Source organism: Anguilla anguilla, chromosome 18 (assembly GCF_013347855.1).
Source record: "Anguilla anguilla isolate fAngAng1 chromosome 18, fAngAng1.pri, whole genome shotgun sequence".
NCBI lineage: Eukaryota > Metazoa > Chordata > Actinopteri > Anguilliformes > Anguillidae > Anguilla > Anguilla anguilla.
Window position 1 is genome coordinate 3708778 of NC_049218.1, and position 16331 is coordinate 3725108.

Sequence of the window (16331 nt, forward strand, 5' to 3'; positions counted from 1 at the left end):
TTCGACCGAATCGGAGGAATCAGGAGTGGATCTTAAATGTTTACCTCAGCAATAAACGCTAAGTTTCACGTCAACACAGTGCACACATTTGAAGTAAAAGCACATTAAAACAAGCAATAGCGCAGTAACAGTGCAGATCAGTCCACAGAGATTACCCTCCCACACGCACACCCATCGCTGTCCTAGTCCTGAGCGCCCTCTGGTGGCGAGGGGAGGGATTTTTTTCAAGGGCAGAGATGGAAAGTGTAGTCTTGGCAATGGTGCACCACAACCCCCATGAAAAGGAAAATGTCTTAAACGAGTCCCCAGGGATTGTTGAGGGTGTGGAGGAGAGAGAAAGGGAGGGGAGAGGCAGGCATAATGGCGTAACAGTGCAAGTCCTTTGGGCAGAACCCCTAACTGACCCCAAACCGCCAACCACAGAAGCCGCTCGAAGCTTGAGAGGGCAAAGACTTCAATTCCCATGAGGCCCTGCTCATTTTCCCAGGCAGTGCGTTTGGCGCTGTGGTAAGGTGCGTAGAAGTGGGTGGGACTAGGTGAAGGGGCGTGGTCAGATTGTACCAAGGGGCAGTTCCAGAAGGTAGCCACACCCTCTCTTTGTTCCTCAGAGGTCACCCCCGCCCCTCTTTCTTCTCAGGTACATGGGGGGGGCGGGGCTCAGGGTTGCCAGGGTTGCCGGTCCCGCCCGCGCTGTTCCGGAATGTGCTTGTAGCGGCACTTCTCCCCGAAGTGGCAGCCGGTGGTCCTCCAGAAGTAGCACTCGCCCCCTTGGACCGGTCCTCTGCGCCAAGCTCTGAGACACGCCCACACAGACACGCCCATCACAGCCCTGACACGCCCACAGACACATCCACTACAGCCCTGACACACCCACACAGACACGCCCATCACAGGCCTGACACGCCCACAGACACACCCACCACAGCCCGGACACACCCACACAGACACGCCCACCACAGCCCTGACACGCCCACAGACACGCCCACCACAGCCCTGACACACCCACACAGACACGCCCATCACAGCCCTGACACGCCCACAGACACACCCACCACAGCCCGGACACACCCACAGACACGCCCACCACAGCCCTGACACACCCAAACAGACACGCCCATCACAGCCCTGACACCCACACAGACACACCCACCACAGCCCTGACACGCCCACACAGACATAGCAGGTGATGCGTTACCTAGCAGCGGTGACCTGTGGAAGGGCTGAGGGGGCGGAAACTCTCTGGGTTCGACGTTCTGGGTAACGAATCACCAGCCTGGTGTTCACAAGCTCCACCCCCTGGATGGTATCAGAAAAATAGACATTCACTCACTGTGTTTGGTATATAATGCTAAGTCAGGGGTTCCTCTGGTCCAGGAGTACCCCAGTGTATGCTGTCCCAACCTTAAAAGGTGATGTTCAGTTTACATATTTTATATAGAGAATACAATACAGGTTTTAGCCCTGGGGCACACAGTGAATGTGAGTTATGACCATTATTCAATCAATTAACTAACAGGTAGGAAAGAAAACCAGCAGTACTACTGTCCGTGAATTCCATATTTGTGTATCTAGGCTCTAAGAGGTGACAACACCTTCTGTTTTGCCAATCCCCCCCCTCTCCCTCCTGTTTCTGGACTCTGTTACACTATGCGCTGCTTCTGTGCTGCCGAGACATCTTTGCCAAGTGTCTTAGCCAATGGCATTATGCAGAGGTCCAACCGGTGGAGCGTGTGATTGGTCAGGTGTCTTGTCCGGCCACGTGAACTCACGTGCAGCTTCTCCAGAGCGCGGGCGGCCATGTTGGCGTTCCTGAAGTTAACGAAGGCGCAGAAGCGCTCGTGCAGAACTCGAATGCTGTCGATCTCCCCAAAACTACAAAAGGACATGGAGAGCGAGGCAGAGTAAGGCACGCGTTTAAAAACTACAGTCAGAGGGACAATCTGCAGCCATTTTAGGTCTCAAAAACAAGAGGCGTAGACCCGTTAGCCAATCAGAGACTTGCATTACGAACATCAGTGCAGAAGCGCAACAAAAACCAGAAGACGCAACAAACCTCAAATATTTTATTCAAAGAGCTCTCGCAGACCAATGGTCAACACAGAGGGCGAGCGAGGTCAGACAGAGGAAGCAGAAAAACGGGCAAAAGAGGGAAAGAGAAAGAAAGAAAGAAATGGAGGGAAAGAGTGTGAGCCTTACGTTTTGAAAAGGTCCCACAGATGCTTCTCAGTCAGCTCAGCTGTGACATTGCCCACCCACAGAGAGCAGCACGGGGGGCTGGGGGGGGGGGGGGGGTTGAAAAACATCAGATACACTCAGAATCTACACTCAGAAACTACAGCCATAATCTAGAGCCAGAAACTAGTCAGAACCAACAGCCAGAATCTACAGCCACAATCTAACATCTAACGCTGAGAAGCTTTACATACCCTGCCTGGTCCTGAATAGAGTCTTGGTTCATCACTGCAAAAGAAAGTTCATAAAATTAACAAGCGCTTATTTGGGTAAGGTTTTTTTAAGAGTTCAACTTTAAAAATAAGGTCAGAACTGAGCTTTTCACTTGACAGAAACTGCACTTGACGTGAGCACCTTCATGTATTCACGAATAAATAAATAAATAGATTCATGACCTTATTTTTTACAGTGGTGTAGCTTTGCTGCCCTCTGTTGGTCAGGTCGAGGCCTGCAGGAGCACTTACCCTTAGCAGCCTCTGGGGAAGACAGCACAGCCTGCACTGTGGAGTACCTCTCCAGCAACAGCACACTCTGAGTCTCCTCAAAGCCCAGCTCCTGACACACACACACACACACACACACACAAATATGCATGTGTGCGCACGCACACACACACACACACACACACACACACACACACACACACACACACACACACACACAGAAACAGGCAATGAGGACATTTTAAACCACTGCGACAGGTCATGGGCTGCAACGCAACACAAATCCACTACAAAAAACACTACAGTTTAGCACAGGCACCCAGACAGACACACATAGTGGCAGACAACCTGTTAGTTATACGCATTAATATAGAGGTAAATAACCAAGGGACACAAAATATGTATTACACGTTCACACACAAACACACATCCAAATCCAAACATTGAAATTGTCAAAACAAAATAAAATACAGACATAGTAATCTCAATGAATGATTTGAGAATAAATGCATTAAAAGCAAAGCTGATGAGTTTGTTCTTCACTCTGAAAGCAGAGCTCATGCTTGATTTACCATGAGCTGCAGGACTCTGCAGTTGAGGACCTCAGTCACTGCCTCCTCACAGTCCTTATCCAGCTGCAACACCAACTCCATGGCCTTCTCCGCTTCACTGTACCTCTATACACATACACACACACACACAGACACGCAAGCCAACACACACACACACACACACAAAATCAGGAGTCACATCATTGTAGACAACTCCTACCTTAATAGAACACATAGTGATACTATTACTACACATTAGTGAACATCAAGGAGAAAGCAATTCATGTTTTGGATATCATCGAAAAAACTATTCCCATTTTGGATATTAACATTAAATGTATTCCCATTTCAGACATTTTAAAGATAAAGCCGTTTTCGTTGTGTAAATCAAACCAAAGCTACTCTCATTCTGGATATGGAGCACAAACCTTCATCCCTATCAGTGCACTTCCCTTGCGGAAGTATCCCTTGGGCCACTCCGGGGCGAGCTGGATAGACCTTTCTGCGTCGGCGAGAGCCAAGGGGTACTGCTCCAGACACTCGTAGCAGTAGGAGCGATTCCCGAAAAACCTGGAATACCAACGGGCATGCGTCACCCAATCAAACGCAGCGAGGTTTCCCTCTCTCAGAAAAAACTAAAATGGAAGCTCATTCAAAAAAAAAAAACACTTACAAATCACCCCACAGTGAGGGTACTCTACAACACTGAACTACATGCTGTCCTGAGGCTCATTTCATTTACAAATACAGGACTTTTGATTAAATGTATTATTGATTTTGAGCTTGAACTAGGCATACCAGTGTAATGGCATTGATTAAGTAAACTAGGGTTTACTAAATTTAATTTAGAGGGGATCACTGTTGCTGGGCAGAGTCAGTTTGGGACAATCCTGAAAGGCAATGCCGTACCTGTAGTCTGTGGGGTTGTATTTAATGGCTTCAGTGAACATGCTGGCGGCCTGGGAGTATTTTCCCTGCTGCACCAGCTTGATCCCTTTTTCTGAAGAGAGGATAGAGGAAAACGTTAATCTCACCAAGCCGACAGGACACCTCTCACCGGCTTCAGAAAAAGTCCCCCTGGAAAAAAAAAATGCAGCTAAAATGTGTCACGTGTATGGAATGTTCTTTTTTTTACACACGAGAACCTTCTAACAAAAAATGTCAATGAGCTGAAAAGCTACTCGCGTACAACCCAAAAACAAATCCAAAACAAATACGTATTTGACCCAGGTCTGACAAGTACAGTAGCTTCAGAGCTACGAGAGATAGCATTAGCATTACACAAGCAGTCAATGCAAGAGTGTCTGGGGATTCTGCAACGTAACCATGGCAAGACACATGCAGCTGTTACACACCGTGTCCTCTTATGACTGTGAGAAGGTGATGATGCCTTTTGTATAATTAGTGGTAAAAAAACACGTAGGCCTGCAACTCACCTGTTAATGAGGTGCTTCTTTTACTAACAGATTCTGTACTGTTAACCTGAAACCAAACAAAGCCAAGTTTACAACTCCTAAAGCTTTACTTGAAAACCAAAAGACAGTTTATTAGACTATTACTTGGGATTAAGTTGTATTATTCAGTGCCTACTGACATAGATTGAACTATTTGCTCATTTCTCATGGTGTATTTCCACCAAAACAAAATCAATTGCATGTGTGCGTACACGTGCGAGCACACCTGTGTGCAAGTACGTGTATGTATGACCACAAATGTGTGAGTGAGACACAGCTTGTATTGCGAAGCAGTTCTCTAGAAGCCTTAAGATTCAAATGTACAAACATTCCCAGAACCGATTACCTGAGGAGTCCAGTAATCATTGGACTTGTACCCTGCGAACATCAACTTTCCCACCCCTCCTGTTGTTAAACTCTACCCCCCCCCCCAACCCCACAGTGGCCATTTCGTTAATCGATGCAGCTGGGCCCAGATAGACCAGCACAAACACACAAAAGCACTGGCGCAGGTCAGACGAAAGTTTTGTTTCTGTTTAGTTTCTGACCCGAACGCTTACCCCTCTGGTTCTGCTCTCGTTCTCCTTGTTCTCTTTGGACCTGGGACCAGACCTGGGGCCGCCGGACCTGGTCCTGCTCTTTGGTCTGATATGGCTGGCAGCTTTAGCGACGAAAGCGCAGCTAACATCCCACTCAGGAGCCTGTAGGTGTAGAGCACAAGCTACGGCTCTCAGAACCAAACATTTTCACCCGAGAGAGGATGTACCATTAAACAGGAAGGGCAGCTCGAAAAAGTTTGGGTTAATTTTTCTGCCGGGTCAGAATTGCTCCCCACATTTTCCTTTGGTTTTATCCCTCCAAATTACATAATATTTTCTTAATATATTGTTTTGTTTTTATGCCTTAGTTGCTTTAATATTATACATAATATATAATATTATTTTTTGCAATCATACAGAGTGAAATTCAAATTCACAATGATAGGCTGCCACAATGGTACGGTCCAGAGAGGAGGCAGCCATTGTTGCTAGGTAAATATGCGTTATATGAAAGTGTTCCTCTACCTCCTCACAGGAGACAGGCGGGGTCTGGCGGTTGCCACGGTTTCCTGAAGATGCCAGCGGGGGAATGAGCCTGTCCTTGGTGCGGGGGGTCCTCTGCTCTTCCTCCACCCGCTCCGGTCCGTTCTCCTCTTCCTCCTCGGACTCGCTGTCCCCCAGCTCCGACTCGGCTCCTTCCCCCTCCTCCCCCTCCTCTTCCTCCTCCACATCCTCCCTGTCCTGAAACAAAAGCAAGCAGAGCAGGCATTACTGTGGAAGCTCAGTTAAATGAAAACGTTCCATGCACTCTTTAATTAGAGGGAAATATGTTTGTACACACTGAAAGTGGGAAAGCACTGAAGTAATGCCTGTGTCTTAAGAGCAGAGGATGTGGACTTGTTCTTCTCTTTAACCAAGGTCACTTTGACATGACATGTCAACCGGAGTTCTGGTATCCATCAGTTTTTTATGGGGGGGGGGCAGATCCTTCTTCCCTGTTTTTACGTTACTGTAAAAGCAGAAGTAGTGATGTCATGCCTGTGAGATTTTATAATGGACACGAGGAAGGCCATGTACATGAATAAAGAACTTTTTATTTCACCAGCCCAAACCTCAGAGTGGCTTATTCCGCATTACAGGCGTACTCAGCCATGTACATCATCTCTCCACCTCAGTGTCTGCCTGCCTGCCTGCCTGCCTGCCTGCCTGTCTGCCTGCCTGTCTGTCTGTCTGTCTGCCTGCCTGCGTGTGTCTGTCTGTCTGCCTGGCTCTCTGTCCTCTTCCATTACAGAGATGGGTAAATATAACTGTTGAGAGCTGCAGCAGAAGAGCAGATTTTGGAAAGTTAGTTGATCCAATAAAAGCGGTGCAGTCCTCCAAAAGAGGGTGGTCATGTGTGACAACCATTTAAAAAAAATAAGAAACCGTGGAAACGGCGGTCTCTCCCGCGGTGGGGTCGAAGCATTCCTTCAGCAGACAGACCGCAGGTCACGCCCTCCTCCCGAAAAAAGCTGCAGCCACGTACCTGCTCTCTTCTCTCACTCTTCTTCTCTTTATCTTGTTTCTTTCGTTCACGTTGACGCTGAAAAAGAAGAACAGACACGCAGAAGGGTGGGTGAGAGAGGAAACACACAGGGAACATCCCACACACACACCCCACCTCCCCCTTTGACCGTTCCGTGCATTTTTGGGGTTCCCCCTCTTACCGTTTTGTACATTTTTGGGGTTCTCCTTCACATCTGTGTATTTTTGGGGTGCCCCTTCACCTTTCTGTGCATTTTTGGGGTTCCCCCTCCCACCTTTCTGTGCATTTTTGGGGTTCCCTCTCCCACCTTTCCATGCATTTCTGGGGATTCCCTTCATCTTTCTGTGCATTTTTTGGGTTCCCCCTCTCACCTTTCTCCTGGCTCTGCGACGCTCTGCTCTGCGCCTGGCTCTCTCCTCCTCACTGAGACCCTCCTCCCCACTCAGCACGTCCTGTCCCAAAAAATACACACCCCACCTCACTTAGCATACAACACAAACCAATACAGCAAAAACACACACATCACCTCACTTACCATGCAACACAATCCATTACCACAGAAAACACAGACCATTTCACTTACAATACAACACAAATGCCAATAAAATTGGAAAACACTAAAATTTTCAACGGAAACATTTTTTTTACTAAACTGAAAGAAGTCGCATGAAAATCACATGAAAGAAGTTGTGAACTTATCGTCTGAATATTTGTGAACTTACCAGAATAAAAGGTGTTAAAAAGTATTTGAAACCACAATTCTATAACGGTTCATGTTACCCATAAGCCTTAGGCTGCATTGTCCCAGACAAGATTCCAAATCTTATGGTAGTAAGCGCAGTTCACACAAGACTACGTTTCTGTGTGCTCGACATCAAATATTCTGTTCCATCCACAACCGGCTTACACAAGCGGACTCTGCAGTAATGCAACCAAATGAAACGCATTCCATTCAATTAGATGTTCCGCAAACATTTTTAAAGGAACTCATGAAAACCACGTCATCGTTTTGGCGCCAGCAAGGCCACATGGAGGGGCGTGCGGCATTTCTTCAATTCCGTACAGATTTCTGTGTCCCGATTTGACCCCGTCAGCATTGTTCCAACCACAAAATAAAACCGCTTAGAACAGGAATCCATAACTTTGGCTCTGGAGAGCCACAGAATCTGCTGGGTTTTCTTTTCATGTAAAAAAAAAATAAAAACAGAAAAAAATCAACAACCGAAAAGCAGGAAAGCGTGACTGAGAACCAACAGCTTTAGTTGATTAATTAAGTGCTGAGTAACAACTAAAATCAGCATGCAGCTGTGCAGGAGGAGCCTTCAACTACCTCGCTGGTGTGCATTCTCAATATGATAGGGCCCACCACTTTCTCACTCTACCTGTGACAGCGTGACTTCCTCATTAATATGAGCCCTTCCTCCTCACCCTACCTGTGACAGCATGACTTCCTCATTAATATGAGCCCTTCCTCCTCCTCACCGTACCTGTGACAGCGTGACCTCTTCATTCTTCTCAGGGCTTGGGCCTTCCTTCTCTTGGGACTCCTCCGGCCGCTGTGACTCCCCGGGGGATTCTGGGAAAGCAGACATCCAACAGGATAAACACACGCCCACAAGGACCCAGACTAAACCAGGGCTCAAACACAGAATCCGGGCCTAAACCAGCACCTAAACCAGGGCCTAAAACACAGAATCAGTGCCTGAACCAGGGCCTAAAACACAAAATCACGGCATAAACCAGCACCCAGGTGTCCACGTGCAATCAAAACACCGGCAGAAACTAGCCCATAAAAACTGTCTGAAGAACGCACCAAAACTTAAAAACATCAAAGACTCCAGAAAGGGACCTATTCCTTTAACCCTAGCATAAACCAGGGTCCCATCTACAACAAAGCAAGCAGACTCTATGCAGGGAGAAATGTTCCAAAATTTCACAAAAAACACTTGTACCAGGATTCCTTTCATGTATGTAATTTATGAGGCTCCAGTAGCTAGGCTGACCCCTCCACACTGTTCCCAGACCACATAAACAAGGGAAAACTGTGGATCCCCATATTTCAACTGTAAGCTATTTTAAGGGTTTTTCTTTTCTTTTTGATTTTTTTAACAGGATTCAAAATTTAGTGAACTTTGGGTGAACCATCCCCATGAGCCTTATTGTCTTGTCATCATACACAGACCACACTAATAAATCTGCAGGGGGGAAACACCGGTTCTCAGAAGAACCCCATAAAACTACAAAAAAAAAAACCATCTCCACAACCCCCATAGACCAGAGAAAGGAAACACTGCATAAGCACAAGTTTATTTCAGTTTACACAGGTTATTAGGCGACTAACTTTGAGCAGTGAGCACAGAGTTCACTTTCACATGAGGAGAACTGAAACCATTTTTTACTTGTCTGTGATAAGCGGCTGTTAGTTCTAACTCAGTTCCTCAATCCATTGCCCAGCTTCAACACAAAGGCACACTTCACACAATGGAAGAGAATTTCCCTGTTGAAGAATAAATCTCTGGTAAAGGACTTTGGCTTCTCGGTAACAAGCAAAAAAATAAAAAATAAAAAAATCACTAAAGAAGACTCAGCTTTAACATGTTTTTGCCATTATATTAATGACCCTTTTAGATTTTAAAGTATTCCAGCAGGGGAACTAACCTTTTTGCCCACCTGCAGAACACAAGTGGTAGGACTGCACACTAATGTCAAAGTGTAAATATTCTTATTTTACAAAGCCATTTTTTTGTCTGCCATTTCTCTATAGAGAATTTGAGATTCTTAACTTTTCAGTGAAGTCAAACGGCAATACTGATTTCTAGCTCAAAGCATATACAATTGATTCTATTGCAGATAAACCTAGGGAGGGAAGATAAAGTCTAAAGTGTGAAACTGCTTCTTTTTTTTTTTTTTTGTATCTGCAGAAAATTTAATGATTGGCTAAAGTTACAGACAGGGACACTCCTGTACTGCAAATAAGCCTTCAGTAAATGACTCAGTATGACTGAAATTTGGGATAGACATGGAGAAACACACCCGTGATACTCCTAACCTTCTCTAGGAACAGAGTTGCTTCTTCCAATACACAAGATAAGCAGTTAATCCAGTTCCTGAACAGACGCGAATGAGGAAACAGACCAGAATTAGACATGGAAACTATGAAAGGAATATCAATTCCAACACACGGTGTTGCAAGGCTTTTGAGCCCACATGCTGAGCTGGCCACATACCCCACTGTGGTTTCAGCTCTAGACTAGTACACCTCTCAAAGCAAGTCTAGTACACCTCTTTAGGCAAGTCTAGTACACCTCTCAAAGCAAGTCTAGTACACCTCTCAAAGCAAGTCTAGTACACCTCTCAAAGCAAGTCTAGTACACCTCTCAAAGCAAGTCTAGAACACCTCTCAAAGCAAGTCTAGAACACCTCTCAAAGCAAGTCTAGTACACCTCTTTAGGCAAGTCTAGAACACCCATTAAGCTAAGTCTATAATCCCCCTTAAGCACTATAAGTTGTGTTTTAAACAAAAAATTACTTTAGTTCTTATACCGTGTATGAAAAACCTTCTGTCCACTCCAGTGGACATCATGCATTATGGCCTACGTTTTCACGGAGCCAACACATCTTCAACATCCTTTCACATGACCTTAGAAGGAAAGGAAAAATAAACTTGTATTATTGCTCCGTTTCCTAACAATTCATGCACGAAAGGGTTAACTTCAAGGCAGGGACCAAGGCTGTAACCGCCAAAAAGGTAAAGCCAGCCCTCGGTCCGACGCACAGAATGATAAAAGAACGCCTCAGAGGCAGGATCACCAAGTGAGGCCCTTAATTTCCTGAGCGTGGGCGTGACTCAGCCCCAGCATCACGGGGCCCGTCTCCGATTTAGTCCGACTTGCACAACCCGACTCATTTATAGCTCACGCCGCAGGATGATGTAAAGAACACACCACTTCCTTTTCGCAACATCCTTCCAGTTCTTTCTTTCTTTAATGCTCCTTTATCGCATCTCCTGCCAAAAACACAATCGAACACTGCCCTTTCCCAGGGGTGAGACCCACATATCCAACCATCTACAGACCAAAGCTTGACTATCGCAACATATCCAACCATCTACAGACCAAACCTTGATTATCGCAACTTATCCACCCATCTACAGAGCAAAGCTCTACTGTCACAACATATCCAGCCAACCACCCGTCTACAGACTAAAGAAAGAAATCTGCAGCAAAGAAATCATAATATTCTGTTGCAAAGATATCTTACTATTTGGTCCATATATGGTAAATGGTAAATGGACTGCATTTATATAACGCTTTTATCCAAAGCGCTTTACAATTGATGCCTCTCATTCGCCAGAGCAGTTACGGGTTAGGTGTCTTGCTCAAGGACACTTCGAAACGCCCGGGGCGGGGTTTGAACCGGCAACCCTCCGACTGCCAGACAATCGCTCTTACCTCCTGAGCTATAACATCAAGTCTCATTTTAGCGGCGATTTTAAATACATTATAGGGCATGAAGCACTATAAGGAGGAGTGCACATGATGAGAAAAACTCGGCTGAAACACAACGCTGAACAGGGCGCCGCGTATTAATGCATGTATACGGACGGAGTGTAGCACAGTGGGTAAGGAACTGGGCTAGTAACCGAAAGGTCGCAGGTTCGATTCCCGGGTAAGGACACTGCCGTTGTACCCTTGAGCAAGGCACTTAACCTGCATTGCTTCAGTATATATCCAGCTGTATAAATGGATACAATGTAAAAACGCTATGTAAAAAGTTGTGCAAGTCGCTCTGGATAAGAGCGTCTGCTAAATGCCTGTAATGTAATGTAATGTATACTCCTCGTGGCTTAAGACCGGGCATTTAGTGACACGCCACACCGCTGGAGGGCTCAGATAGAGATTCTGTCACTGTGATAACCACAGGAAACACGGCAGTGACCGCGCTTGCTGCACCAAACACAGAGAAACAACACCAGTGGCGGTAAAAGCGCTGTAACTTTGACAGATGGACGACGGCGATGACGATGATTTCGACGAAGTTGCTCTAGTATAATTAGCACTGCAAAAATAATAACGAGAAGATGGCGTGTTTGTCCGGTCAATAAGACGAGAAGCAGCCACGCAGTGACCTACGTGATGTTTCAGGCCAGTCGCAGGCGATCTCTGGATTGACGTCGATGCGCGAACATCTTGTCTAGTTCGTCCGGCGGGGGATGCGCGCACAGCGGAGGCCGATGTCAATGTGGAGCTGTGTGTTCTCCACAATCACGTCATTTCAAGTCACCCCGTTCATACAAACAGGCTGCGGTTCATTTCCTCAGCCAGCACACCCCTCCCTGCTTAATCCTAACTGAAACACACGAATGCATGAGTCATGCAACTTCAGTAGCAATCCACAGCCACCTGGGAGTCAGAAGAACTTATACATATTTATAGGCTACATTTTGCACGGTCTGTACAACTGTATATTTTCCCTGCACTCCCTCCCCTTTTCAGGAAACAGAAATAATTTAACCCTACTGTTTGATAAATTAGATATTTAATTAAATTCTCTGAACATTTTCAGAGACATAGCTCTCAGAGAAGATAATTAAAGACAGGCATTGTTTTTTTTTTAAAAAACCCTGTATACATGTTCTTGGTATAACCAAAAAAAGATTGTGGTGTTCCTTCGGAAATACCAATAGACTATTTGCAGAGGGGAAAAAAGGAAGAAAGAAAAAAAAAAACAAAAGCATTTCCACTGACAGTTGTTATTAACAGTACAACTCTGCGGTTAATAATAGTAAATTGTCATTCAGGAAGTATGGGTTCCTGAAAGAACTTTAGATTCCCCAGCAGCTGCTTGAAAGCAAGCCTTGGGGGAAACAGCTCTCCAGTCTGTCGTGACTTAACCTTGAGAACACAGAAGACCAAACCCCTGCCGACTGCTTATCTGAAAACCCTCACACACATAACTTTCACATTATGCCACAGAAGAATGTGCACACATGCACTCAATAAAGGGTTTCGTTTTTCTTGGCCGAACAACTCCACGAATGAATGTACAGCTGGATGACCAAATCCAGGAATGCAAGGTCTCATCATCTATGCTTTCCTCGTATTTGTCCAGATTAACTTTGGGAAAAAACTCGGCCACCACCTGCATGCCCACTGCTGACCGTTTCAGAGGCATGCTGGAGTACCACCTCTCATGTGGGCCGTCCAGTCCACAAACAGAGGAAGTGCTTCTACTCAACATCACTTAGGCAGTTCAAGCTGGGGCTGATTTGTGTGAAATGTCAAACTCCAAAAGATATTTGGAAAAACAATGAGCGTCACAGCAAAATTAATAAATAATAAAAAATTAAAAAAAATCTAAAAGACTTAAGTGTTGTTTTTTGTTTGACAAAATAAATAAATAAATAAATAATTAATAATAATAACAATAATAATAATAATAATAATAATAATAAAAACACCTTTTACGAGTTGTCTTCCAATACCAGTAACAATGTTACAACCCAGCTGCTAAACCATGTGTGTGTGTGTGTGTGTGTGCGTGCTGCAAAGAAAAAATATCTGCAGGCACTTGCATAACTTCATCTGTCTCAGGGATTTTTCCAAGAAGGACAAAAACTGCACAGAGCCCCAGACAGAAGCTGAAATGTCCTTTGCAACAACAAAAAAAAGTGACCAAAACAACCTTTTCCACTGTTGCCACTGCGCTGCTTAAAGATCAGACTGTTCATGTGGAGGAGCGTGTCACTCTCTTTGCAGTCATCTTCCAGAAAATAAGTTCACCTTTTAATTGCAGGAAGGTGACCTTGCGCCATTCTACATACAAAGCATGTCAAGCAGCATGTGCATGCAGCCAAAACTAAGAAAAGTGTGCCTTCCTAAGACCTGCTCCTCCAAAGAGGCACTCCTGTTTGTCACAACACATCCACAAGGGAGAGGAACTGCTTAATGAAGCATCAGGGTTCCTTGCTGAAAGATGTGTCAGGGCCTGAAGTAAAAAAAAAAGCATAAATCTGATATGCAGCAGACCATAATTACACAGAGCATAATTCTTTTATGGAACCAGCAGCACAAGCTGTTCTGACTTGTCTCTAATCTAGCCGACAAATCTGAAACTATTAAAGACAATAAAGATGTTTACTCAGACATTCCCAAATTCAACTGCTGTGTGAATTAAAACGGCATACTCTTACCGTAATGTTATTTTACCTTGTAAAATAGGATTCAGTAACAGTGGGGTTATTGTCAAAACCACAACAGGACTTGAACTTGAATTTTACTACTGTAGCTATCCAAACCACACAGCATCCTATGGACATTAAAAAACAATAGCGATAATGATATTGTTCATTTTGTAAATTACGTGGAAATGTTTTGGGGTTGTTTTTTTTTTGGGGGGGGGGGGGGGGTTGTGCTAAAATGTGTAGGGGTGGTGGTGCAGCATAATACTATATTAACTGGGCATACGACTCCAAGAACGTGTTTTATTTACAGACGGGGAACTACAGAACTTAAACCTGAACAGCTTCAGTAAATACCCAGCTGTATAAATGCATTGTAGGCAAAAAGAAAGCAAACTGTGTAAGCTCAGCTCTGCGAAATGCCCAAAATTAAATGAAAGGTGCTCATAACAGTCAAATGCACGCAGGCATTTCACATCTCTGCTAATGCAATGTATTTCTCAGTTCATAGTTCCGGCGAATCACCGTGCAGTTACTGGAACGGAGTTCGAACGGACGTCAGTTCTAAAATGGTTTCATGGGAATCTGTATTCCTGTTATCAAACAGGTAATCCCAGCACAGTGATTTTGTTTTTTTTTTAATGACTGACAGCTGACCAATAGCCTCTCTTGTTCAATACCCTCCTTGAGCAAACAAGACATTGTAAAGTTTATGGGAAGCATCAATTAATTCTATTCAACCAGGCCGATAAATAAAATTCACGCTTGGCCGATTTAAACAAAAATGTAAACACGTAGAAGACAATATAAAACAAAGGCATTCCATGTCCAGAGTGCATGGGCAGTACCAGCACCAAGAAAAAAAATGTTCTCTCGGCAGGCTACACATAACTGCGTATTACATAATGTATGTTTGGGGAACAGAATGCATAAGGGGACGGCTGAATCGTAACTGATGGGTGGAAAAACTGCTACAGATGCGCAGAAGTTGTATGAAATATCCATTTAAAAACCCTTTGCTGTATTTCAGAACAACGCGTTTCTTGTAATTAACGTCGAAACACTCACAGTTTAGTTACCCAAAAAATGTATTTCGATTAGCATGTAGCCGACACGCTAGATTTTAACGTGAGGTCATTCAAACCCATTTGGATGATCCTACATGACTCAACTAAAACGCCAAATAAACTCTTTGGCGAACCTGTACTGAACAATAGGCACTACAGGTAGGCTATTGACACAACAAACGACCCGAATTTGCCAAACCAAACAGAAACTAACATTACTTGTGCTTTCAACCACCCAAAACCGGACCTCATTTCCCCTATATTATCCTCATTTTAGTCTCTCAATCAGTTTTTACTGAAGTCTCGGGGGATTCAACTGCCAGAGACGTTGATGGTGCCACGAGAAACTTACTGCAAACTAGGGTTACTTTAACACACAGAGATAACGGCTAACATACGTTTCAGCGTGTACCGATGACTCCACCGCACTCAAATCACTTCAGATGACACATTTCTAGTAGCGGATACTTTTTTATTTTTTATTTTTTAACAACACAGTAGCTATTTCAATGTTTAAGCAAAGACAACAGACAAGTTTCATTAGTTTATAAAAGCGCGACCAGAAGGGAAGTCCGCAGACAATGATTTGAAAAATATACAACTTTACAAAGAGAATGGTTCAAGTAAAAAAGAAAAAAAGTTTTATTACCGTTTCCAAACCCCAGCAGCCAGCAAATGTCCTTGGTGAATCTCATCAGTGCGACCATCCAGCATTATTGAATTAAATGCAGCTAAATAAAACTTAAAACCTTAAAACAATGTAAACACGCCTTCAATTTTTTGGGAAATGTATGGGAATCTCCGCTTCCTGAGCACACAGCTTCGCTGTACTTTGCTTTGCTACTGCTGGCACCACCCTAGTCCGCGTCTTAAAGGGCCCGAGACAAAAGCGCGCGCATTCGCGTCTTCTGCTGATGACTAGATAACAGCGTGCTTACAGACGCTGTTTGAAGTGTTAGGCGTTATAGCGTCTTGTACAAGTAATTACTATTAATGATTTCACTATCAACTACGAAATGTATGATGTTTTTGAGGACATAATTCATAAATTGGTATAATGAATAGGATAGAACATGGGGAAATACCGCTTGAAGTTCAAACCGCACCCAATGTTCGTCGCCACCCTAAACTCGATTTGTGTAAAATACTCGAGGACATAAGTCTGTAACATTAACGACTATACTCAAATACCAGTATGCGCATACTATCACTTAACATTGTGTTGTCAAACACTTGCTATGCACTGCCACATAATGTAATTGGTGCTGGTAGTGCTCTGTGCGTGCTACTCCAGCGTCTCCAAAATACAAGTGTAAATATGAAGTTCTACAAACCTGTCC

General features: G+C 44.5%; 1 protein-coding gene across 1 annotated transcript; it reads right to left on the minus strand.

The window, feature by feature from the left end:
* Nucleotides 1-214: 214 nt before the first annotated feature.
* On the minus strand, nt 215-16267 carry LOC118218103 (hsp70-Hsp90 organizing protein 1-like). Its single transcript, XM_035400508.1, has 16 exons — nt 15641-16267; nt 8232-8320; nt 7116-7196; nt 6745-6801; nt 5745-5960; nt 5241-5381; nt 4663-4708; nt 4136-4226; nt 3655-3796; nt 3248-3352; nt 2697-2787; nt 2427-2460; nt 2197-2274; nt 1770-1872; nt 1196-1296; nt 215-793 (listed from the first exon to the last, which is right to left on the minus strand). The coding sequence occupies exons 1-16, from the start codon at nt 15696-15698 to the stop codon at nt 658-660; spliced, it is 1569 nt and encodes a 522-aa protein (XP_035256399.1). The 5' UTR covers nt 15699-16267; the 3' UTR covers nt 215-657.
* Nucleotides 16268-16331: the final 64 nt, after the last annotated feature.